General features: G+C 45.8%; 1 protein-coding gene across 1 annotated transcript in view; it reads left to right on the top strand.

The window, feature by feature from the left end:
* The window catches only part of LOC147663828 (GATOR1 complex protein DEPDC5-like), a 585638-nt gene that overhangs the window by 14018 nt on the left and 546383 nt on the right, over window positions 1–25237 (top strand). Inside the window, exon 4 of the mRNA XM_086950176.1 lies at window positions 716–762. Within this exon, the coding sequence (XP_086806302.1) occupies window positions 716–762 (47 nt within the window). The remainder of the gene's footprint in view (window positions 1–715; window positions 763–25237) is intronic.

The raw sequence follows: 25237 nt of genomic DNA, 5'->3' as shown, positions 1-25237 counted from the left end.
GTGTCTTTCAGGTCTCTGGGTAAGATGTACCCCGCCCACCGAGGTATCTTTTCAATTACAAGGATGATGTTTTATGGACTTTCTGACCTGAAGGTGTGAATGCCCCCTGTGTAATCATGTCTAGTTAGTTTATAAAGCGAATATGATATTATAAACAATGGTGGTATTTTTTTTTAGCTGGATTTTATAGTGCTCATGGGTCAACATTTGGGTTATTCAAAGTTCTCCACACCTCTTTGGAGAGAGTCGGACAGTGCGGAAACACAAAATTTGAAATGTATCAATTTTATGCGCGATCACCACAACCGTAACAAAAGTAGGCAATTCAGGCCATAGTGCAGATGTAGCCACCTCCCAAGCCTCTTGTAACGAGAGGCACAGGAAGATGGAGCTCAGCCTCTGAGCCACTCATCAGACAAGAGATGCAGGTACAAGGTTGAGGGGGGTGCCTGCGGGTTCCTAGTAAATCCCTGGCAGAGGGAGCTGCCTACCAAGCTTACGATAAACAAGAAATTCAGGAATGTGGACAGGATGCTGCCAGCAGAGCTTACATTACAGATATCAGGAGATAGACAGCCTTTCGTAACCCAAGCTAGACTGGCTAGACTGAGGTGGGAGGGCCAAAGTAAAATAAGGCATGGAGGGGTGAAGGGGAGCTTCCTGTTCAGGAAAGGAAAATCTTATTGCTCCTATCATTGCATTTCATGTTTTACAGCCCCCTGCTTCTCCAGGTCAAGTCATTAAAAGAAGATCTTCAGAAAGGTAAGAGTTGGGTGCTTCAGCTCTCTCACCTCATTTCCAGTTCCTACATATCTTCCTCCCATCATAATCCCCACATTCTTCCTCCGCTTCTCTGACTGTCCCTCCTTATTGTTATGTTTAGGCGTATGTACACTTCTTAATCCATGGGAGACCGGAAATAAAACTCTATGTCCCAACTCTATGACATACCCTTTTCATTCTTGCTTTTCATGCCATCATATTCTATGAAGTCTTCGAAATGAAAGAGATTTCATAAAGCAGGATGAATACTTCGGTAGCTGTTTGAGATTGTCTGGAAATTGCATGCATGTGAATAGTGTTTAGCTAGGATACAGTTGGGGATCTGCCAACCAGGGAAAATTGTGGACAAGGCGCTGTCCATTAGATTGCATGGAATCGGATTGGAAAACCAGTAGAGATTGTCAAATGATATGTGAAAGATAACATAACATGGGACATGACATAATAAAGCGCATGGATTCCATGATGTGGGATGCAAGATAATGCAAAGGAGCAGAATCCGTGACCTGGAGATATTGCATGGTACAATGTAATTCTTTCATCGTATGGGATATGGTATGATATGATGGAGAAATCCTATGACATGGGAGATGAAGTGATAAAATTGAGTGACTCCATGGCTGGAGACAATCACTTAATATGATGGCGCAGTTCCATGTCATGGGACGAGATATACAATGGAAGATTCCATGAATGGCATATGACATGACATGATATATGATGGAGCGATTCTGTGACATGGGTTATGACATTATACAATAAAACTCTTGTATGAAATGGGATATGACATGATACAATATGACTGAGAGATCCCATGAGATGGGAGAAGGCACAACATGATAAAATGATACCACATTATGGAGGCATGTGGTACAATCTAGCTATTCCATGATGTGGAAAATGGTATGATATAATGCATTGAAGCAGTTCCAAGATACTATGTTGGGCATGACAATCAAGTAGGGATTTCATAACTTTGGATATGACCTGATAATATGGTTTTATTTCACGTCAGGACATAACAACGGAAAGATTCCATAATATGGCATAATACGTAACATGATATGATGCAGTGATTCCATGACATGATATGTTGATGTGAAATATATAATGTCTCGAAATGACATGATATAATGAATAAATTCGATGACTTGGGGAATTGCATGATACTATGGAGTCATTCTGTAATATTGGATAAGACTTCATAGCAAAATATCAATAGAGCAATTCCACTATATAGGTATGACATGATAAAACACAGATTCCATATGTATGTTCCGTGTGTGTGTGTGTGTATGTGTGTATGTGTATATATACACACACATATATACACATTGACAATACTCACTGACAAAACTAATTTTAAATTTGACATTATAATTGGGTGAAAATTTCAGCGACAATGTCACTTTTTAAAATAAAAAAACACTGAAATTCACCAATTTATAGTTAGCTCAAATAACTATAACTCGTTCCCCAAGGTAAATGTAACGCACGCCCCTGCCGTGTACAGTCTTTTCATCAATGATGTAATTTCAAATGTTGCAGTGATGTTCTTAACAATATTTATAACTTGTTATGTGTGATATAATATGTGGTGTAATTAGCTGTGGATGGCGACGCTGTGAGTTTAGTTAACATAGGGTACAAAGTATAGTTACTTGAGATTACTATAACTGGTAAATTTAAGTTGTTTATTTTCTTTTTAGTTTAAAAGAGTACATTGTCACTGAGATTTCCCTTAACGATAATGCCACTTTAACCTACGTGTTTTCACTGAATTTATAGGTTCAATTTTAATCTAATGTAATATTTTATTGCCATACGTAAAGCCATTCCCGTGCTGCGCAGGGCCAAGACCGTGGATGGCATGGGGTTGGCTGTGGGGCATGGCCTGTGGTCAAGCCTTGCTTCAAACGCCTCGCAGGCAAGCAACCCCACACTGCACTCGGCTTTTGGTCATACATGATGTGGGGTTGTCTGCAGGACCTGTTCTGTGGCTGCGCCTTGCGTCTAACCCCCTGCCTGCAGCCAACCCCACCATACATGGCCTTCGGCCAGGCCCCATCAACCCCCCTTGGACAGCCAACCCCCACCGTGCACCGCCTTTGCCATGCACTGTATAAGGTTGGCTGCAGGCCAACCCCATACAGTGCATACAGTCCATACGTTATGTTATGTTATGTTAAAATCAATTTATAAAGCGCTCGTACGCCCGTGGGCTTCATGGCGCTATAGGAAGTGTGAAGAATCCGAACAACATAACACTAAGCTAACAAAGGCTAATGGTAGGCTTGAGAGAACAACCAGGTTTTTAGTCCCTTACGGAAGGTGAGCAAATCCTTACTCTGCCTAATCGGTAAGGGGATGGAGTTCCAAAGTGAAGCTGCTAGATGGCGAAAGCAGCAGCCACCCTGTCGCTTCCTTTTAAAGCGAGGCACCTCCAATAAGGATTTTTGAGCAGAGCGCAGGCTTCTAGTGGGAGTATATTTAGAAACCAGACTGCGAATAAAGGCAGGGCCTTTATCTTGTGTGGCCTTGAAGGTGATACAGCCAGCTTTAAAGGCAATGCGTTGGGAAATCGGAAGCCAGTGTAGCTTTTCTAGTCCTGGTTTGATAGAAGACCATTTTGGCTGTTGTAAAATGAGTCTAGCCGCCTGATTCTGGACTAGTTGAAGTCTCTTTGACAGGCACACTGGAAGTCCCAGGTAGACGCTGTTGGAATAGTCCAGGCGGGACATGACCAAGGCAATAGTAACCTGGATTAAGGCAGACTGGGTGAGTAAGTGAGCAATTTTTTTTATTTTCCTCATTTGGAAAAAGCTTGCGGAAACCACGGCACCCACCTGGGTTTTTAAGGACAGGTCTGTATGGAGCGTGATACCTAGGCTCTTTACAGCAGTGGACCTTACAGGAGGAATGCCCAGGTCTGCTGGCCAGTAGTTGACACTCCAGCTGGATAAACTGTTCCCGGGCAAAAGTAGTTCTGTTTTGCCCGGGTTAAGTTTTAGATGGTTTTCGTTCATCCAGCATTGGATGTGTCTCATGGTGTTCTGAAATTCGGACACAGCATCAGGGATGTTCAGTTGGAATAATAGCTGTAAATCGTCCGCATAGTTGAACACCGTGACTTTAAATTTCTTAAGGGAATGAAGAAGAGGGCGGAGATAAAGATTAAATAATAAGGGGGATAATGACGACCCCTGCGGGACTCCACAGGTGGATGTATGCCTAGTGCCTGTAAAGCTGCCAAGTTGAATTGCCTGAGTCCGGCCCTCGATAAAGGAAGTGATCCAGCTCAACGCTGGTACTCTCAGGCCGGCCTGTTCGACACGGTTGAGCAAGATGTCATAGTCAACCGTGTCGGACGCAGCCGAGAGGTCAAGCAGCACCAAGGCTTGGTGTGTATCGGCGTCCGCATTGGCTCTAAGGTTGTCTTGAAGCGCCAGGATCACCGCCTCTGTTGAGTGACCTGGGCGGAACCCCGCTTGATTAGGCTCCAAGTAGTTGGTGGTCTCGATGAAATTAGAGACACTCTTAGAGACATGAGCCTCCAATACCTTTGAGAGGTAGGGCAGCAGGGAGATAGGTCGATAGTTTGTAAGATCCGAGGGATCCTTCCCTTGTTTTTTTACCAACGGTATAAGGAGGGCTTTTTTAAAATCTGTGGGGACTCTGCCTTGTCTGAGGGATTCATTGAGAATAGGCAGGAGTGCATGTGGGAGAGATAGGCCTAATTCTCTAAAGATGGAAGGGGGGCAAATATCATTAGGTGACCCAGATTTGATCCGTTGAAGGAGTTCCGACAATTGTTTGGGGTCAATCGGAGGAATGTGGTCTAAAATCTCTGGATTCTTGTATGCGTCCTCAATGGTGTTGCTGGCAGAGTGTAGTGGTATACTTTGTTTGATTGTAATGATTTTATTAATGAAATAGTTGTTCAAATCATCACATAAAGCTTGAGAATGTGCGATAGGTAGTGACGTACGCTCATCGTTACAGAGGTCGTTCACTATTCTAAAGATGTCTTTAGTTTGATTCTGAGATTTCAGAATTATGCCTGAAAAATAATCGGTCTTCCTCTTAAGAATGGTTTTTTGGTAGAGACGTCGGCTAAGGCAATAGACCTCTTTATCTTGAGGAAGATAATTTCTGCGCCAAATTCTCTCTTTTTGCCTGACCTCTAGTTTAAGTTGTTTGAGGTCCGCAGAGAACCATTTATGGGCCTCTTTGTCGCGTGAGCGTGAAAATTTTACACTAGGGGCATGAATATTGGCAGCACTTTGGATCCACAGGAAGAGCGCTTCATAGATTTCATCTACGTCTCCCAAGTAGTCGAGTGGTGGCAAAGTAGAGGCCAAAGTGTCCAGAAAAGCAGGAAGATCTATCGCCCCCCATTTGCGAGTTTCCCCTCCAGGCTGTGGAGGAGTCTGATGTTGTCTCGTTACTTGAAGGGAAAAGTAAACAAAATGGTGATCAGACCAGATGCAGGGCTGAATCAAGATAGACGTTAGTGGGAGATTATGCGACCATAGTTGGTCAAGATGATGGCCTTTCTCATGAGTGGAAGACTGTGTGAATTGGATCATATTGATGTCGGTGAGTGAATCAAACAATTCTCTAGCTTGGGTGTCAGTGTCCAGGTTGTCAAACCACAGATTAAAGTCTCCAATAAGGATGGTATGAGGGTATTTCGTGGTGATAGATGCTAATTGTTCGGCGAGTACAGTGATACAGAGATACAGTGCCTATAGCCATGCCCTTCGTCCAGTACCTCCCAGACAAGCAACTCCACGTCATGCACAGCCTTCAGACATGCGCAGTTGGTCTCGTAGATCCTGACCACACTCAGCCAGACTTACTGACTTTGTCAAAGAGTCAAAATACCAACATATCAAAATATAAACATTTAGCCTATTGGTTTAATAGTAATTATTATAAAAAAAAAAGTTTAAACAACAGATTAACATTTTTTTCTTCATGTTGCAAGCAGCCCATCAGAGTGCTTGCTCCCTCAGGTACTTTACTTCCAGGGGAATGAGTAGGCCCAAGGTGGAAAAAAGGTCCCTAAGCCAATCAGAACATTTTTTAAATTGGGTTTGAGGGACTCTTGCGAGAGTCCCATGAACCCAAATTTCCAGATATACACATGTTTTTGATCGCTAATTTCGTAAAAACTATTGAAAGGATTTACACCAAACCACGATATAGCTTCCTGACAAATTTGGTGTAATTCCATTCAGCAGTTTTTGCATTAGCACTGTTTTAAAGAGCCGGTGGAAAATGCATGAAGATTTTGCTTTTTAGGGCCCCCCTTTTTTCACACCCACTGATTGACAGATCACTCTGAAACTTTCCAGGAAAGAGCTGAGGTGGATAAACTTTTTTTGAGAAACTTTTGTGAAGATTCGTCAAACGGTGCCAAATTCATAAGCAAAACAAAAAAGGCTCTTCATAATTAAACGCAGACCTAATTATAACTACCCACTGGAAACTGCTAGTGGGTATGGGTGGGTATATGTAGTGTGTGTGTGTGTGTGTGTGTGTGTGTGTGTATATATATATATATATATATATATATATATATATATATATTCACATAACTCCAACTCTTCAATCCACTTGAAAACAATGGACCACGGACCACGAGTAAGTGTAGATTTCTTAATTTATTCTGTTCTCACAAGCACTAGCAGCATTACACGTTTCAGCTCCCAAAGAGCCTTGATCACATGATGGGCCATGATGATACAGAGTATGTTTTTATACAACCATTTTACTTTTTTTTAACTTTTTTCTCTGTTCATTCTTAAAGTGACATGTGCCCAAAGTGCAAAGTTTAGCATAAACATAGACAACATACCTTTAAAATCATGTAACGTTACTGGCTTGTTTACTGGCTTGTTGTTGTATTTGGTTGTTTTTTCATCCTGGTTTAAATACCCAGTCAATCTTGTTTCAACCACTTTACAATTAAATACATAAAGTGCTAGTGCAAGCTACAGTATTTTTACAAATCAACATTTATATGCTAATATATGGCTTTGCTGTATCAAAATTTCTAAAACCCATGGAGATATATCATATAATAAGTGTGTAAAATGTGTGTATAAAAAGATTTCCTAAGATCCCTTCTAAAAATCGTGTAACAATGTGTAAAAAAGGTTTTTATATATACATAACAAGGGGGATTTTCAGCAGCATAACATGTTAAGTAAAATCTGTTCATTTTAATGTAATTTAGCTAAATTACCACTTAATCTACTTTGTTTGATTTACTGAATTGATTTTTGAGATTGGGTAATTTGCTAGACTTTTTGGAAAAATTTAATTAGAGGCTGGTGTATAGCTCCTCAGTAATGTTCAGGTCTCCTGGGTGTTTGCTATCGAGGTCTAGAATATATCTGGTTTCTAACCTTCAGAGTGCCCTTTCCCTGTCCCCTCCCCGTTTGTATGGTGGTATAGCTTCAATCACTGGTAGGCTGAATCCTTATTTCTGATGGCTCTGATATGTTGTAATATCCTTTTGTGTCCCTGTAGTATTGTGCTCCCTACATATCTAAGGGCACAGGGACACTCCAAAACATATACTACGAAGTCAGATTTACAGGTTAGAGCTTTCCCTATTGGTGTTTCTATATCACTGAATGAAGTATCATATGTTGCTTTTTTACCTCCAAATTGGCATGCTTTGCATGTCCTGGCGCAATAAAAACCCTTTCTCTGTGACAGCCAGGTATTTTCGTTTGCGTAAATGGATCATTTTTTACCAGGACATCCTTCATTGAGGTAGCCCTGGTATATGTTATTGAGGCATTTTTTCGAAGAGTATGGCCAATAATCGGATCATCTAAAATCAGAGGCCAATTTTTTCTAATGATTAGTCTGATCTCTTTATCCTGTTTGCTGTATTTTAGGATAAATCTGAATGTAGAGGATTCTTGGGTCTGTTTGGTCTCCTCCCTGCTGAACTTTTTGATTCGATGTTCCCTTGTCACCCCTCTACTTTTCTTTATGGCCTGTTCTATGCATTTGTTGGAGTATCCCCTTGCACGGAATCTGCTTGCACAAGCTTGTTGTGCTATATTCAGATCCTCCTCTCGTCTGCACATTCGTTTTAGTCGCAGAATATCCCTGTAGGGGATACTTTGTATCAAATGCTGCAGGTGAAAGCTGCCTGCGTGCGATATAGCATTGCCAGCAGCGGGTTTTCTATGTAACCTGGTTTCAAGTTTGCCTTTTTTGATAAAGACTTCTATATCTAAAAAAATAATAGATGTTGAACTGATGACTGCTGTAAAATGTAGATTAAGATTATTCATATTTAGCTCTGTAATACACTGATCTGCTTCTTCTCCATTGCCTCTCCATATTAAAAACAAGTCAACTATAAAGCACAACCAGCACTTACTCTTGGTCTTTACAGTTGAGGTGTGTTCCTTCATGAGTACCAGCTCCTCCCACCATCCCATATGCAAACAGGCATAACTGGGGGAGAAGCTGGCACCCATGGCTATACCCCGTTGTTGTTTATACATTGGCGGTCGCCAGTAGGTAGTTATAGTTAGGACCTAGTTTTCATAGGAAATCCACAACATTCTATTTGGATTAACTTTGGCGCCGATTAACAAATCTTCGTGAAATTCTCCAAGAAGATGGCCTTCTCAGTTCCGCTCCTTCCCTGAAAGTTTGGGGGTGATTCGTGAAGCGGGGGCAGAGGAGAAAGAGGGTCCCAAAACGTGTTTTCCCCATGCAATTTTCCATAGGGACCGTTAGACACGGCTACAGCCCGAACTGCTGAACGGAATTGTACCAAATTTGGGAAAAAGTTAGAGTTTGGTCCGTAGATTGTGCTTTTTGTTAAATGGTGTAAATCCGTTCAGTAGTTCCTGAGAAAATCAAAAGTAAAATCATAGATATATATATGCAAAGTTGTACCGTACGCGTACTGTCCGAGGCCTTTTCGTGTACCATTACTAGCACGAGCTGCATGGCTGTAAACTGCCTGTCAACACTCCAAACCAGGAAGTGTTGGCAGCCATCTTGTGCCTCAGTAGAACCGAGGCACAAGAAAACAGAAAAAGAAACGCAAAAAACACAAAAAGGGGGCAGGGTAGAAACACCCTGACCCCCCAGTCCTGCTTAGGGGGTCCCACAAGGACCCCCAAGGCCCCCCAATTTTTTTGTTGTTGAAAAAATCGCGGGATTCGCGTAGGGTACAAGTACCCTGCCAATAAATAAAATGACGGATTGCACCACTCTGCAAACGCGCCCCCTGGCGCGTTTGCAGAGGGGGAACTAATTCCCCTTGAATACTGGGGGTCCATGGGGGCCAACTAGCCCACCAGGAACCTCCAGTATGTGCCAGGGGGCTGCATTGCAGAGAGGTGTAGTAATAAGGCCATGCCCCTTCTTACACCTCTCTGCAACACAGCCCCCTGGCGCATACTGGAGGGTCCTGGTGGGCTAGTTGGCCCCCAGGGACCCCCAGTATTCAAGGGGATTTAGTTCCCCCTCTGCAAACGCGCCAGGGGGCGCGTTTGCAGAGCGGTGCAATCCGTCACCTCAATCCCCGCCCCCTCCCTGCACCACTCAGCAAACGCGCCCCCTAGCGGGTTTGCAGAGGGGGAAGTAATTCCCCTTGAATAGTGGGTATCCCTGGGGGCCAACTAGCCCACCAGGTACCTCCAGTAAGCGCCACGGAGCTGCGTTTTAGAGTGTTATAAAAAGGGGCGTGGCCTCATTACACCTCTCTGCAACGCAGCCCCCTGGCGCATACTGGAGGTTCCTGGTGGGCTAGTTGGCCCCCAGGGAGCCCCAGTATGCAAGGGAAATAAGTTCCCCCTCTGCAAACACGCCAGGGGGCTGCGTTGCAGAGAGGTGTAAAAAGGGGCATGCCTCATTACACCTCTCTGCAACGCAGCCCCCTGGCGCATACTGGACGTTCCTGGTGGGCTAGTTGGCCCCCAGGGACCCCCAGTATGCAAGGGTAATTATTTCCCCCTCTGCAAACGCGCCAGGGGGCTGCGTTGCAGAGAGGTGTAATGAGGCCACGCCCCTTTTTACACCTCTCTGCAACGCAGCCCCCTGGCGCATACTGATGGTTCCTGGTGGGCTTGTTGGCCCCCAGGGACACCCAGTATGCAAGGGGAATTAGTTGACTGACTGACTGAGTTATTTTTAGAGCGCTCTTATGCCGAGGCGTCTTGGCGCTGAGAGACAGAGAGATAGAGGTGGCAGAGTTAGGGTAGCCCAAATAGCCAGGTTTTAAGCTCTTTCCTAAACTTAGCTAAGCTCTTTTCGGAGCGGAGTGAGGAAGGTAGACTGTTCCAGAGCTTAGGGACTTGATGGGAAAAGGATCTGCCGCCCCAACGGACTCTCTTGATCCTGGAGGTGTAGATTAGATTTTGGGAATTGGATCTAAGTGAGCGCTCAGGAACATATGGGGAGAGAAGTTTGGAGAGCTGTTTAGCGGTTTGTCCATATAGGGATTTGTGGGCTAAACACAAGACCTTGAATTGGATTCTTTTCCTAACTGGGAGCCAGTGTAGTTTGCTTATTGCTTTGGAGGTGGGGTGTCGTTTAGGAAGATTAAGCAGAACTCTGGCCGCCGCGTTTTGGATGGACTGGAGTTGGTTACGTTGTTTTTCGCCGGCACCTATGTATAGGGCATTGCAATAGTCTACCCAAGACATAATCGGAGCACCTACGACAGTTTTCCTCAGGGCGAATGGGATGTAAGGCAAGATTTTTCTGCGAACCTTTAGAGTGAAGAAGCAGGACGAAGTGACCTGGTTAATTTGGGCTGTGCAAGAGAGGTCCTTGTCCATTATAAAACCAAGGTTTCTGACCTTGTTTGCCGGGGTGGGACAAACGCCAGCTTCTGGGGGCCACCAGAGATCGTTCCAAACGGAAGGTTTTTGGCCAAACTCAATCACCTCCGTTTTTTCGGTGTTGAGTTTGAGGAAATGGGAGTTCATCCATGCCTTGACATCTGACAGACAGTGTCTGAAACTGGTGGCAGTGGCATCTACAGAGTGAGCCATTAAGATCACCAGTTGCGTGTCATCAGCGTACGAAACGAAATGTAGGCCATGGGATTTAATCAGTGCAGCTAGGGGTGTGACATACAGATTAAAAAGGGTTGGTGACAAAGCCGACCTCTGGGGAACTCCGCAGGGCAGGAGGAATTCCTCGGACAGCAATCTGTCCCAGTGGATTTGATGGATGCATGCCTGCAGAAAGGTCTGGAGCAGTTTTAGGGCGGTATGTGAAATGCCCAGCGTTATTAGTCTATTCAAAAGGACATTGTGGTTCACGGTGTCAAACGCCGCAGTCAAATCTAGTAGGATCAGAGCGGCTCTGCCTCCTTTATCCATGGATTGACGGATGTCATCGGATGCAATGATCAGGGCAGTTTCAGTTGAGTGACAGGCCCTGAAGCCATGCTGCGTGGGGTCTAATAGATGGTTGTCCTCAAGGTGTTTTGTTAGTTCCTGGTTCATTGCATTTTCTAGAATTTTGGCAGGTAGGTGCAAGCATGATATAGGGCGGTAATTCTTGGGTTCCTTGGGGTCGAGGGACTCCTTTTTGAGTATAGGCCTGATACACGCCTTCCTCCAGCTGCTGGGGAATTGTCCGGAGTATATTGCAGTATTAAGAAGGGGGGTTAAAACTTGACTAATGGTCTCAGGGACCATATGTAGGACATAAGGGGGGCATGAGTCCAGTGGCGAGCCGGACTTAGTTTGAAGAAGTAGCGTGGCAACATGGTCACAGCTGAGCTGGGAAAATCTGGGAAATTCCGGAGTTGGTGTCTGTGGATGTGAATCATGGGGGACCGTTTCGCACGGGGGTAGTGATTGAAGGTCATTGTACACTGAATGAACTTTCAGTTGAAAGAATTGGGGGCAATGTTTTCCACAAATTCTTGGTGAGGTTGGAATGTGGTTTCTCTTGGACTTTTAGCTAAGTGAGTCACGGTTTTAAATAGTTCCTTTGAGGAGTTTGAGGACTCTTGGATTTTCTTAGTGAAGAAAATGGTCTTGGCTTGCTCTATAGCGAGCTTGTATTCATGTAAGGCAGCCGTGTACTCTTTTTTGGACTGAGGGTTATAGTCGTTTCGCCAAATTCTCTCGGCCCTCCTGCATTTCAATTTTATCAATTTAACCTCTGGGGTGTACCATTGTGCGGATGCAGAGCGGATCTTGTTTTTTTTTAATTCTTCCGGGGCTAACTTGTCCATTGCTTGTAGGAGCCAGGAGTTACATTTGTGGGCACCATCATTGCTGTCAGAGCTGACGTTGATGGGTGCGTCCTTGCTAAGAAGGTTTGCTAATGAAATAGCTTCTAATTTTTTCCATGGACGGAATTTATTCGGAAGTACAAGGTTTTTTCTCCTTGCATTGGACAGCGTGATTACTAGGCTGAAATTTATGGCGGCATGGTCAGACCAAGGAAGAGGTGTGGTGGAGGTGACTTTAATATGGTGATTATTAGTAAAGATAGAGTCCAGAGTGTGCCCTGCTGTGTGAGTGGGTCCTGTCGTTAGTTGGGTTAGTCCATAGCTACTAAAGTTGTCTATTAGGGTGGTAGAGTCACTCGAGTTGTTGTCTTCGAGGTGAAAGTTAAAATCTCCCAATATTGTGAAGGTAGGGTGATCTGACGTGGTCTCCAGAAAGGTTAAAAGAGCGTTGGTAAATGGACCTCTAGGTCCTGGGGGTCGGTATAACAGGAGGCCATTAAATATTAGTTGGTTGTTAAGTTTGACCGAAAAGGATATGGCCTCTGATTCCAGTCCTAGCTGATGGAGAATATGTACTTTAAAGGTTGAGCAGGGAATGATAGCTACACCACCCCACATATTTCCTTGTCTGTCTACATGTGCTACAGAATAGTCTGAGGGTACTGCGGTATTCCAGTCCGGCCCAGAAGAGTCTGTTGCCCATGTTTCAGTTAAAAAGGCCAGATCAACCTCGTTGTCCACGATGAGTGATTAAATTTCATGTTTGTGCCTGGGCATTGACCTAACGTTTAGGAGTATGTTTTTTAGAGACTTGCTGTTAGGTATGGATCGGCAGTGCGTTGGCTGGGTGTGAGGGTGGGAAGGGGTATTCGAGGGTAGAGAGTTGAACCCACTGAGTGAGGGGTGTGGTATTGTATAGCCACAAAATCCACATCTGCTGAAGTTCGGCCTACCTCTCATTGAGAGTGGTGCTGCAAGTGGGCATTTTTTGCAGTTTAGGTTAAGGAGTGTTTCTCTGGAGTAGCAGTATTTCAAGTGCGCCGGTGGAAGTTAAACAGGGGTTGTGGCCCTGGACGCTGGACTGGCGCGGACGGGCGCAGATGGGCTTGCCTTTGGCGCGCCGTCGGCGCGCTGCCGGCGCGCCCGCTGCGCCCGTCCGCTGCGCGGCCGGGAAAGACACATGATTTAAGTAAGGGGAAGTTGAGGGACGGGTGTGTCCTATCGTAGAGGGGGCGTGGCCTGACCAGGCTTCCCCTGGATGTCGTCAATGAGTGTAGCAACCCTCTACAGCTTTCAAATCAGCTGTGCGGGAGGGAGTGCTAGCATGAATAATGCCAGGTACAAGGTTAGTGAAAGTTAAAAATACAAAGAAAATACAAATAGTGCAGTTTTAAAATGATCGCTCGTTGCTCCCGGCTTTCCGCCTCAGGAGTTAGTCTCTATCAGCGCGAGGCTGTTGGCGCGCTATGAAGGCAGGGGCGTGGCCTATGGGAGAGGGGGCGTGGCCTGACCAGGCTTCCCCTGGATGTCGTCAATGAGTGTAGCAACCCTCTACAGCTTTCAAATCAGCTGTGCGGGAGGGAGTGCTAGCAAGAATAATGCCAGGTACAAGGTTAGTGAAAGTTAAAAATACAAAGAAAATACAGAGTGCTGTTTTAAAATATTCCCCCCCTTCAAACGCGCCAGGGGGCTGCGTTGCAGAGAGGTGTTATGAGGCCACGCCCCTTTTTACACCTCTCTGCAACGCAGCCCCCTGGCGCATACTGGAGGTTCCTGGTGGGCTAGTTGGCCCCCAGGGACCCCCAGTATGCAATGGGACTTAATCCCCCAATTTAGAACGCGCTACGGGGCGCGTTTGCACAATGGTGAAGGTAGGGGGCGGGGCTTGATGTGATATGTGTGTAAACATGCCCTTTGGCGTGTTTTAAGTTGGGGAATTAATTCCTCTTCAATCCAGAGGTCCCCTAGGGGCCAACTAGTCCAACAGGTACCTCCAGTAAGCGCCATGGAGCTGCGTTGCAGAGTGTTGTAAAAAGGGGGCGTGCCCTCTGAACACCTCTCTGCAATGGAGCTCCCTGGCGCATACTGGAGGTACCTGGTGGGCTAGTTGGCTCACAGGGGACCTCAGGATTGAAAAGGAATTAATTCCCCAACCTAAAACGCGCCAAAGTGCATGTTTGCACACATGTCACCTAAGGCTCTGCCCCCTTCCTTCACTATTGAACACAATATTCCTCTAAAATCAGCGGAACTACGAATTCCGATTTACTCACCTGTTATCACGAGAGACGTCAGTGCTGCATCTTTGAGCCCAGTACGGACCCTGAAAAGTAAATCTAAGCATACTTACCAGTAACTTGTATTTCCTTCCATAGAAATCTATTGTGTTGTTTTCACCAGAATGTTTGTCTATTTTTGAAACGTACAAATATTCCTCTAACATCAGCCGAACTACAAATTCCGATTTACTCACCTGTTTTAAGGAGAGACCTCAGTGCTGCATCTTTCAGCCCACTACGGATCCTGAAAAGTAATTCTAACCATACTTACAGTAACTTGAATTTCCTTCCATAGGCTAACATTGACTAGTTTCACTTGGAAATTCTTTTAAGTGTGGAGTTTTGGAACTTTAAAAGATTCCTCTCAAATAGTCGAACTACGAATTCCGATTTACTCACCTGTTATCAGGAGAGACCTCAGTGCTGCATCTTTCAGCCCATTACTGATCCTGAAAAGTAATTCTAACCATACTTACCAGTAACTTGAATTTCCTTCCATATGATATCATTGCCTGCTATATAAAATGTATAGAAATACAAAAATATATAAAATAAAAAAATATATTACAATATTTTTAAAAACATTTTTTTTCCAATTTATATTAAAAATATGTAATGTAATTTAAAAAATGAAATATATTTTTTAAAACAAATACTTTAAAACAATGTAGTAAATCAGTATAAAAAAAATAACAGTTAATACATTTAAAAATGATCATTTACAAAACCTTTGAAATTCACAGAAAAAACTATAGGTTTCAGCCACGTTATAGTTAGGAATTAGCATTTAAAAAACATTAGAAATTCACTGAAAAAACCATAGTTTTCAGCCACGTTATAGTTAGGAATTAGCATTTTAAAAACCCTGACGGTTGGATTGTTCGGGCAAAAGAGGCAGCCCGCCTGGCTGGGTTGGAAAGCACCCCTCAGGTACATGGCCTTGACTCTACATTTGAAAGTTCCGAAGGAGAGGATGGAAATTCCGCTGCTGTAGTAACAGTTATACAACAGCCAGCCCAGCTAGGGGGAGTTCCGGGTAAGATTGGAGTCACTACATGTCCTCCATAATGCTTGCAAGAAGAAGGCGAACTGGATATGCAAAAGAAAGTGAGCGCCACGAAGGAGCCCAAACTATTTTCACTCTTCCTTAAAAAACCAATGCCACGGGCTTCCTCTCCTAGTCTCAGTTTGTGCACACAGAACATCAAGGAGCATTCCGGAATAGCCAGAACTGCAGTTAGGTTCGATGTACCAGAATTAGGGTCTGCGATCCCAAGATCAGATAGTGCACAAGTACCTCCAAATGCTCCAAATGCTGACTCTACTTTTAATATTGAAACGCCTGACCAGCTTAACTCTTTCCACCACATCGAAGAGACTGCTCTATTCACTAACCAGAGAGGGATGTCTGCAGCAAATTTGTCAAACTCTTAAAATGCGCAACTTTGTGATCAGGTCATAGATACTCCTAAGAGTTCAGGTATTGCACCAATACCCCTGGTTAGAACTTTAGTTCAGTCTATACCCCCTCAACAGGTGGAGCTGGGGCAAGGAATTCTATCTCCAGCTGTTAATCCTGCCACCCCCAATCCTATCCTTGATTCGAACCTCAATTCTAACTTAATGGTTGAGTCAAGGGGCAGTTTCACATGAGCATCAAAGACATGTGTAGCGGAGAGAGCATACCCTCGGAAGAAGTGACCCCTGTGGTGGACTGGTGGGTCTCTGACATGGCTGCCCCTCCCTTTTTCTCTCCACATCAGGATAGCTGGCAACTCGACTCCAGGACAATCTGGCCGGACAACACCATCGGGGAAGGTGCAGGCTCCTTTAACTGGGAGAGTTGCAAGGACGAAACCACACCCCTGACTGACGTCTACACTACCTGATTGGTGAAAAGTGAGGAAGTTGAAAGAGCGGCGTGTGATGTCACCAAGCAAGCACCAGAGCAGTACGAGGAGATCATTGCATGGTGGAGAGAACACTCGGAATACGGAGAAGAGCCGGTCCAAAGAGCGAAGGCGTGCGAAGAAAAGGAGCCGGTCGGAAGAGCTGAGGCGGAAGAAGGAGAGGAGGCCCACCCAGAGTGAAAGTTGAAGCCAGGAGGCCACCGTCAATGCGAGCCGCCCAGCCACACTCACCAGGGAGTGTGGCTCCACCAGGTACGGCAGCGCGTTACTGGTTCGTTTGGGAAGAGGGGAGGCACAGCGTAAACCCCGGAGTGCGTAACCTGATATCCCTCCAAGAAGCGCTTATTCGTGCCCCCCCTCTTGTAAATAGCCTGTTATCCTCCACAATCCCCTTTTATTTGTTTAGTTCACGGAGCACTTGTCACTAATAGGTGCACGAATCACGGTGTCCCCGTCACACCCCGGGCTTCCCGTGGGTACAAGAGTATAAGGAGCCTTAACTAATACCGGTCCTCCTTTTTTCCCACGCATGTACTTCGGTGGAGCAACCGAGGAAAAGCTAACAACGGAGGACCCAGAGAGAGACAGCAGCAGACCCCATCCGAACCCAGGAGGAGGAGTCAACCCAGTCATATTAGCAAGAGAGCGACTGTCTCAAAGGAAAAAGAAGACATTTATAAAAATAAAACCCTACATACCCCGGTCCAGTCTCCGTGCCCTTTCTTCTCCCTCGTCATCCCCGCAACAACATGTTAAATCTGATCTTAGAGGAGGTCCGCGATTTGAAAAAAACCTCAGAAAGCAGAACTGGCCTCCCTCAATCTACGGTTAGAGAAGATTGAAAGTACAATGGGAAGTCTTCCAGTTAAGCTCCAGGAGGCTGAAGAGAGGATATCAGCCTTGGAGGACCAGCTATATTCTGTTATGCAGGAGGTTAAAGCAGCCGCCAAAAGCAAAAATGCGTTGGAGAACAAAATGAAAGAGTTGGAGAACCACTCTCGAAAATCGAACCTTCGTATAGTAGGAGTTCCAGAGGGAGTGGAAGGGTCCCATACCCCTGGAATGCGTCAACACTTTTATTATTACTGAATAGGTTGTTGTAACTGGTATTGGTATCTCCAATTTTTTTGAAAGTTTTAGTTTCTATTTTTGAATGTGTGTATCAAAGGTTATATTAGGGTGAGAGGAGGTCTGCCACTCTTTCACAAGGATGATGTCATCAGTGATGTCATTTGAGATGTCATCAGTGATGTCATGAGTGATGTCACTGACCATGTCATGATTGATGTAATATGTGACGTCATCAGCAGTGCACTGCGGGCGCGCGAGTTATAGTTAGCTGAACTAACTATAACGGGGGAATTTCAATGGTTTTGTAGGAGTGAAATGTCCATCTAACTATAACATGTTTGAAACCTATGGTTTTTTTCTGTGAATTTCTAAGGTTTTTTAAATGCTAATTCCTAACTATAACGTGGCTGAAACCTATGTTTTTTTTCAGTGAATATATATATATATATATATATATATATATATATATATATATATATATAGGTATGTGTATAGCAGGTGTACAATGTAACCTTACCTACTGCGGATGAATAAAGACTGTTCTCACTCGTTCTCCTGTGCAGGCCTCTTCACTCTCGGCGGCTGTTGTGGGTGACGGATTGCATGTTACTGCGCGGATTCCAGTACCGCGCTAAGGGCCCCCGTTTCATCAAGGTGACTCTGACCCTGCTGGTGGCTGCTTTGGTGGCGTTCTGGAGTTGCCCGGGGTCCTGGGATTTGTTGGAGTCCACCTGCCTGTCTGGGTCTAATACGGCGGTGTTGGGGTTAACAAGCTCCACGTTGGACTGGGCTTGCATTACAGCCTTGTCCCCGCTTTTTCGATACCAGGAGCAGGCAGGTTGAAACGGAAGGAGACCGGAGAGGGCAGCGTGTTCTTCCGCAGCCAGATGGGGAACAATTGGAAAAGAAAGACGCTTTGCCATCTCGACGCAATGCTTTCCAGAAATCAAGCAAGATGCACTCTGGGAATGGTAGTCATCACACACAACTAGACAATAGACATTTGCGTTTGCCTTGGGGCTGAAGGAGGTGGAGCAAAGCAGGCCAAGTCAGGTGGGGCGTGACTTTTTGTCAGATAAATGTGCCGCTGCCTGACTGACTGAAAACACTCGCGGCGCTGAAGAAGGCTATTCACAAGCCGAAATGCATTCGCCTGGACAGCGGGTGTACAATGTAACCTTACCTACTGCGGATGAATAAAGACTGTTCTCACTTGTTCTCCTGTGCAGGCCTCTTCACTCTCGGCGGCTGTTGTGGGTGACGGATTGCATGTTACTGCGCGGATTCCAGAACCGCGCTAAGGGGCCCCCGTTTCATCAAGGTGACTCTGACCCTGCTGGTGGCTGCTTTGGTGGCGTTCTGGAGTTTCCCGGGGTACCGGGATTTGTTGGAGTCCACCTGCCTGTCTGGGTCTAATACGGCGGTGTTGGGGTTAACAAGCTCCACGTTGGACTGGGCTTGCATTACAGCCTTGTCCCCGCTTTTTGGATACCAGGAGCAGGCAGGTTGAAACGGAAGGAGACCGGAGAGGGCAGCGTGTTCTTCCGCAGCCAGATGGGGAACAATTGGAAAAGAAAGACGCTTTGCCATCTCGACGCAACGCTTTCCAGAAATCAAGCAAGATGCACTCTGGGAATGGTAGTCATCACACACGACTAGCCAGTAGACATTTGCGTTTGTCTGGGGCTGAAGGAGGTGGAGCAAACCAGGCCAAGTCAGGTGGGGCGTGACTTTTTGTCAGATAAATGTGCCGCTGCCTGACTGACTGAAAACACTCGCGGCGCTGAAGAAGGCTATTCACAAGCCGAAATGCATTCGCCTGGACAGCGGGTGTACAATGTAACCTTACCTACTGCGGATGAATAAAGACTGTTCTCACTCGTTCTCCTGTGCAGGCCTCTTCACTCCCGGCGGCTGTTGTGGGTGACGGATTGCATATATATATATATATATGCATATGTATATATATATATATATATTTGTGCAGGTTCCATATCCAAAATAACAAAAACCACAGTCCTCGTGGAGAATGAAGATACGGACACGGTCCTCAGATTTGTGCAAAGGTTTATTTTCGGTGTTCAGGCGTCACGACGCGTTTCGGTCCCTCCTTGGACCTTGATCACATGACACAGGCCAAGTCAGGTGGGGCGTGACTTTTTGTCAGATAAATGTGCCGCTGCCTGACTGACTGAAAACACTCGCGGCGCTGAAGAAGGCTATTCACAAGCCGAAATGCATTCGCCTGGACAGCGGGTGTACAATGTAACCTTACCTACTGCGGATGAATAAAGACTGTTCTCACTCGTTCTCCTGTGCAGGCCTCTTCACTCCCGGCGGCTGTTGTGGGTGACGGATTGCATATATATATATATATATATGCATATGTATATATATATATATATATATATATATATATAACGCTCAAAGCCTTTCTTAGTTCACAAGAAAAGAAGCAGCACTCATAAACTGAGAGATATCACGGTGATGATTTAATGTGGGGAAAAAGGGAAGCACAAACGCGTTTCGGCGTAAGCCTTCGTCAGTGTGTCACTCGTGACGTGCAAACAGCAAGTTAATAAAGTTGTTTTACAATCATTGACAGTGACATCGGACTTCGCCCCTTTGCACCACTACGGGCGCCATTTTTGAATGGTGTTCTATCCATTTACAGGGGTATCGTTTATATAATGTCCATGAATTATGACGCTTCAATAAAGCCGTGGAACGGCTAGTGTCCTATGTACTAAATGTCAAAACATGATTAACAAACTTATACCAGAAATAACAATGCAGTTCATCAAAAAGAATATGTCATGACATGTATCACAGAATTTCAGAATTGTAGAAGTCAGGATTATCAAAAGTTCTCAAAATTCATCAAGCTTATCAGCGGATAACATCTTAATGACCAAATGTATTATACAAGATATGTTATATAAATGATTTCCATCTGATCAGTAAGTGAATTCCCAAATCATCTTGCAAAGAAGATAGTGCGTACTCATATAGCATCATCTTTCTTATTCTTTGTCCATGATGGAAATGATTAGTGAACATAATCACGTTCTCTTGATTCCAGACTCTGTCTGTATATACATATGTACATGTCCAGAACCCTGCAATTACTGCACAGATGGTAAATTAGTGCAGGGAACTACCCTCAAAAATTCCAAACTAAGTAAAGAGAAATGCAAGATTTATAAAAGGCAATCATACAATTCATAGTTCTTAAGAGACAGCATTACACAGATCATTCTCCGGAGATCCTATAATAGTTATGATTTCATTTGCCTAAATGGCATGACAGTTCCTCTCCACTATTGAGTCCTCTCGGGTGTTTAGTGGAAAGGTCTACAATATATCTCGATTCCAACCTATGGAGTCTTCTAAGCCGGTCACCTCCTCGTATATTGGGTGGAACAACATCCAATCAAAAGAATTGGAGTTTGGTACGATCTTTGCCATGTTCCTCGGCAAAGTGCCGGGCAACAGGATATGCGTTGTCAACTTTCTCGATTGCCCGGAGATGTTCCAGAATCCTCAGTTTGAGTTCTTTGATAGTTCTGCCGATGTAGCGTAAGCCACACGGGCAGAGCAAGCAGTACACTACAAACTGGGAGCTACACGTTATGAACTGCTTGATGGGCACTATGTTACCAGTATCAGGTATACTATACGATAGCACTCTTCTGCTACCAGTACAGGCCTTGCAGCGCCCACAAGGAAAGAACCCCGACAGTTGTTTCAAGGTATTTGTTTTTGGAGACGGTTTCTCCAGATGGCTGGAGACCAACATGTCACCTAATGATCTGGCTCTGCTAAACGTTATTAAAGGATGTGCCGGTAGGTCCTCCTTAAGTATGCTGTCAGTCTTCAGTATTTGCCAATTTTTATTAAGCATGGTACTTAGGTCCTTAGCACCCGATGAGTACGGGGTGATAAGTCTGAATTTTCCTTCATTATTGGTGGCTTTTTTGTCTCTGCCCACAGTTAGATTATCTGTGGCCAAGAGTGATGTCCTTTGTACCTTTCTAACCTTCTTGAGTGTGTTTTTCAGGAGTGTTTCACCATATCCCCTAATGGAAAATCGCGCTAGACATTCTGAGGCAGCCGCCTCAAAATCAGAGTCCTTTGAACAGTTCCTCCGGAGCCTTAATAATTCTCCGTAGGGAATGCTGTTTTTTAGCTGGGGTGGATGGCTACTGCTGGCAAAGAGTGTTGAATTGCCAGCAGTTTCTTTTCTGTAGAGGGTGGTATGGAGATGGTTCCCCTCAACGTACACTCTCAGATCCAAGTAGTCCGCTGCCACCGGGCTAACTGAACCCGAGAAGTGCAGGTTGAGATCATTGATGTTAAGAACTCTAATGAACTCCTCCGCTGTATTCATCCCACCGTTCCAGACGATAAATAAATCGTCGATGTAACGATGCCAGCATATAACATTCCTTTTGTCTAGACCCACTGTGCAGCTCCTGGGCACCCGCTCCACCCACCAGCTGACGAACAAGTTTGCGTAGCTGGGGGCGAAGCAGGTGCCCATCGCCGTCCCCGATGTTTGGATATATAGCTGGTCCTCAAAAAGGAAAATATTGTGAGTTAGACAGAACTCTATAAACTCAATGATCATTTTGTTGTGTCTAGCGAATCTCATCTGGCGCTGTTCGAGAAAATACTTTGTAGCTTCTAGGCCCTACATATATATATATCCATATCCATACTAATATTATAAAGAGAGAGCCCAAACTTTTGAGGCGGGTAATCTCAGTAACCACAGCACCAATCACAACACCCAATACAGCGTTGGAAAGGGCAGTTGCAGCAGAAGGACATAGGCTATGCAGACGGCCACCATATTTTTTTTTTGCAGAGTTTTATATAGCGCAAACTTGACCCGAACTGAACCCGGTATCAGAGCGCTTTACATAGCACCAGTTAGGTTACATGAGGACACACATTCATTTTTGTTAGGCACGGGGAGATTAAGTGTTTTGCCCAGAATCACAGGATGTTTGGCGTCGTTACCAAGACTCGAACCCAGATCCCCAGGTCCGAGGTCGAGCACCTTAGCAGTTAGGCCAACTCCTCTATACATTTAAAAGGTAAAAGAACCGTGCTAGCAAAGTAGTCCCTTGTGGGCGTATCTGCGTTGTGCTGTGGGCGTGGGCTGGGGGTTTGACTAACGCTGGGGGCGTGTGCTATGTGTAGGAAGATGTATATCGTGTGCTATGTGTAGGAAGGTGGATATCTGACTATGGTTACCCCCAAACTTTTTGCCTGGTGTTTAGCTGGTTTTTGACATAGTTGGCCTGGGATCCTGCTATTCAGGGTCCCAGACTGATTGCTCTCTCCTTAAAATGGACTCCATGTACCTTAGGTGCATACCCAATTGGAACTGGTTCACCTTATTGGCCCCTGTAACAGTGTACCCTAGGTACCCAGGGCATAGGTGGTTCCAAGGCCTACCAGGGGCTGCAGCATGTATTGTGCCACCCCTGGCCTGGCCTCCATATTTGACACAACTGGCTGATCACTCAGCTGGGGTAAGTTGGTGTAATCACCTCTTGCTTAGATATAGTATCCCTATATCTAACCCTAAACTGGACACATATGTTCCTATCAGCCACTCCTGTGGAAGGCCTCATCAATCCTGGAGGCAGAGTGCTTGGAAATATGTGAGATGGTGCTCTAGCATGAGCTGAGCCTGTCTGCAGCTTTCGGGAACCACTCCCTAAGCTGTTCCGGGATATTGCCATACCCTATACTCTTAAGTGCATTATAATCCTCGCGGTTATATGCTATCTTTGGTTTGGCTTTATCAAAACATGTCGAGTAAGGTGTCATACGAATTGGAATACTATCCCCTCGACAGTTCTGTCGACGGGGATAGCATTCCACCCTTCTAGAGGGACACGACATGTGTGTAGCCTTAACCCCGGTTAAAGTTAACCAGAGCCTCAGCATCACAAAATGGATGCTGCCACCACAGACACAAGTCTGGCCCCCTGCTGCTGGGAGTCCTTCCAGCGAGGGAAGCCTGGACAAAGGGTTTCCTGCCTTGGGAGGTGCGAGCACCTCCCCAGACAGGGTTTTGTGTATTGGGTAGGACAGGGCTGAATAGATTGAGACATGCCCGGGGCACACAAGGCGTCCCCGTGCATAAGCCAGTCCAAACCGGTCCTGGGACTTTCCAGACCCAGGCCTGGCGAGGAGCTGGACAAAGGAAAAGGGGTGTAACCGCCCCCCTTCCTGGTTCCTCCCAGAGGAGGGACCTAGTAGGTGATCCACCCCTCAGATTGGGAATAAGAGTGGGAGCAGTGCCATTGCACAGCAGATCATCCTGAAATCGACTTTAAACAAGAAGAAGACTGGACTTCGACATTCTGCTGCACAGAAGACTGAAGAGAATCTCCCTTGTGGCCTAGGAGTGGCCACCCTGTGAACACAGGCACCAACCAGCAACTCGACGTCTGCTTTGCCGCCGCCTCCCGCCGGAGCCCGAGCCCAGAGCCTGACAAGACCCAGACTCCCAGACCTCTCACAGCCCGATCCACAGTCCCTACAAAGAAGGGACCCGTGGAGGCACCGAGTGACGTGGGACCGGACCTCTTGGAAGACACTCGAAAAGCTGACTGCGCAGCAACCGAGGCATCCTCGACGTTGTGCTTTGGGGACTGAGAACCCCCACCACCGAGCAGCCCTTGCACCGAAGAAGAGCCCTCCAGCATCTCCACGATCTGCGTGGGGCCCATTTGCATTGTGCCACTCGACGCGCCATCCCGGCCACTAGCCACGTGGTCAGCGGCCATCTTGGCGACGAAACCGACGAACTACACTGCGGGTCTGGTTGCTCCAGACTTGCCCTAGCTCCTGTGAAAAGGAGCACCCGCTCTGACCTTGCTGGTCCGAGTGTTAAGCCTTTTTTGACTCCTGCGTGGCTTGCATTAGCCAAGGCCTGTTTGCTCCGATCAAGTTGCCGACACCGCCAACAGCGAGAAGCCTGCGTGGGACGGCTCGTGACCGACTCCTGGACGTCCTCGACCCCCGGTGTCCACGTGGCTGCAGAGAGAAGCTACACCTCAACGCCTGTTTGCACCCGGCATCGCCTGGTTCCAATCTGGTTCCACGGTAGTCACTGGCTAGTGACTTTGAACATTGTCCCCTCTGCTTTCAGGTCTTCACATCTTCAGATCCACCCTTGGATCCACCGGAACTCTTCACCTCGAGCCGCCTGCAGCATCTTCAGCTCCAAGCACCATCGACCAGCGTGACGAAACCCGACACTACTTCGACCCTGTGCACCCGCTTCCTGTGGGTGAGGTAACTCAGCTCCGCCGGTGTTCCTACACTGGTACACATCTCAAGGGCCTGTGTCTTAAGTTTCAGCGTTCTAGGCCACTCGGAAGGTTCCGAACTAACTAACTTTGTACTTTTTACGCACCATAGACTTTACATTGGTGAGTGCGTGCACTTTAAATACTGCACACGAGTCCCGCAGGCCTTTCCCGACTTAGTCACTGCTAGTCTCGAATAGCTCCAGCGATTCCCAAGGCCCTAGGCCTGTTTCCGTTCTGATTGGTATCTCTTATACCACTTTCTTAGTATATGGTTTAGGGGGCCCCTAGGGCTCATCCATATTGTGCAGCTTTTGTGTATTTTAAACTGTCTTGTGTTTAACGCTTGTGCTTCTGTGCTCATAAAGAGTCCAGGGGATACTTTTAGTTAATAATTCAATATATATTTTCAATATATATCTGTGTGGTGTCCTTTCATTTGGTATTCAAGGGGGTTGTGTATGGTAATACAGCCGGCTTCACATGCCTTTCAGAGTTTAGCCTAAGACTGCTTTGTCCACGTTACCACTAGGATAACTGGACTATAAGGTTGACTTACAACCAATCATCATAAGGGTTGCTTGGCATGGTACAAAGTGATCACTAGTGAGCATT

This window comes from Lissotriton vulgaris, unplaced genomic scaffold, assembly GCF_964263255.1.
Source record: "Lissotriton vulgaris unplaced genomic scaffold, aLisVul1.2 SCAFFOLD_474, whole genome shotgun sequence".
Taxonomy (NCBI): Eukaryota; Metazoa; Chordata; class Amphibia; order Caudata; family Salamandridae; genus Lissotriton; species Lissotriton vulgaris.
Note: the sequence above shows the minus strand (reverse complement) of the source record. Positions and strands in the feature narration are given on the sequence as shown.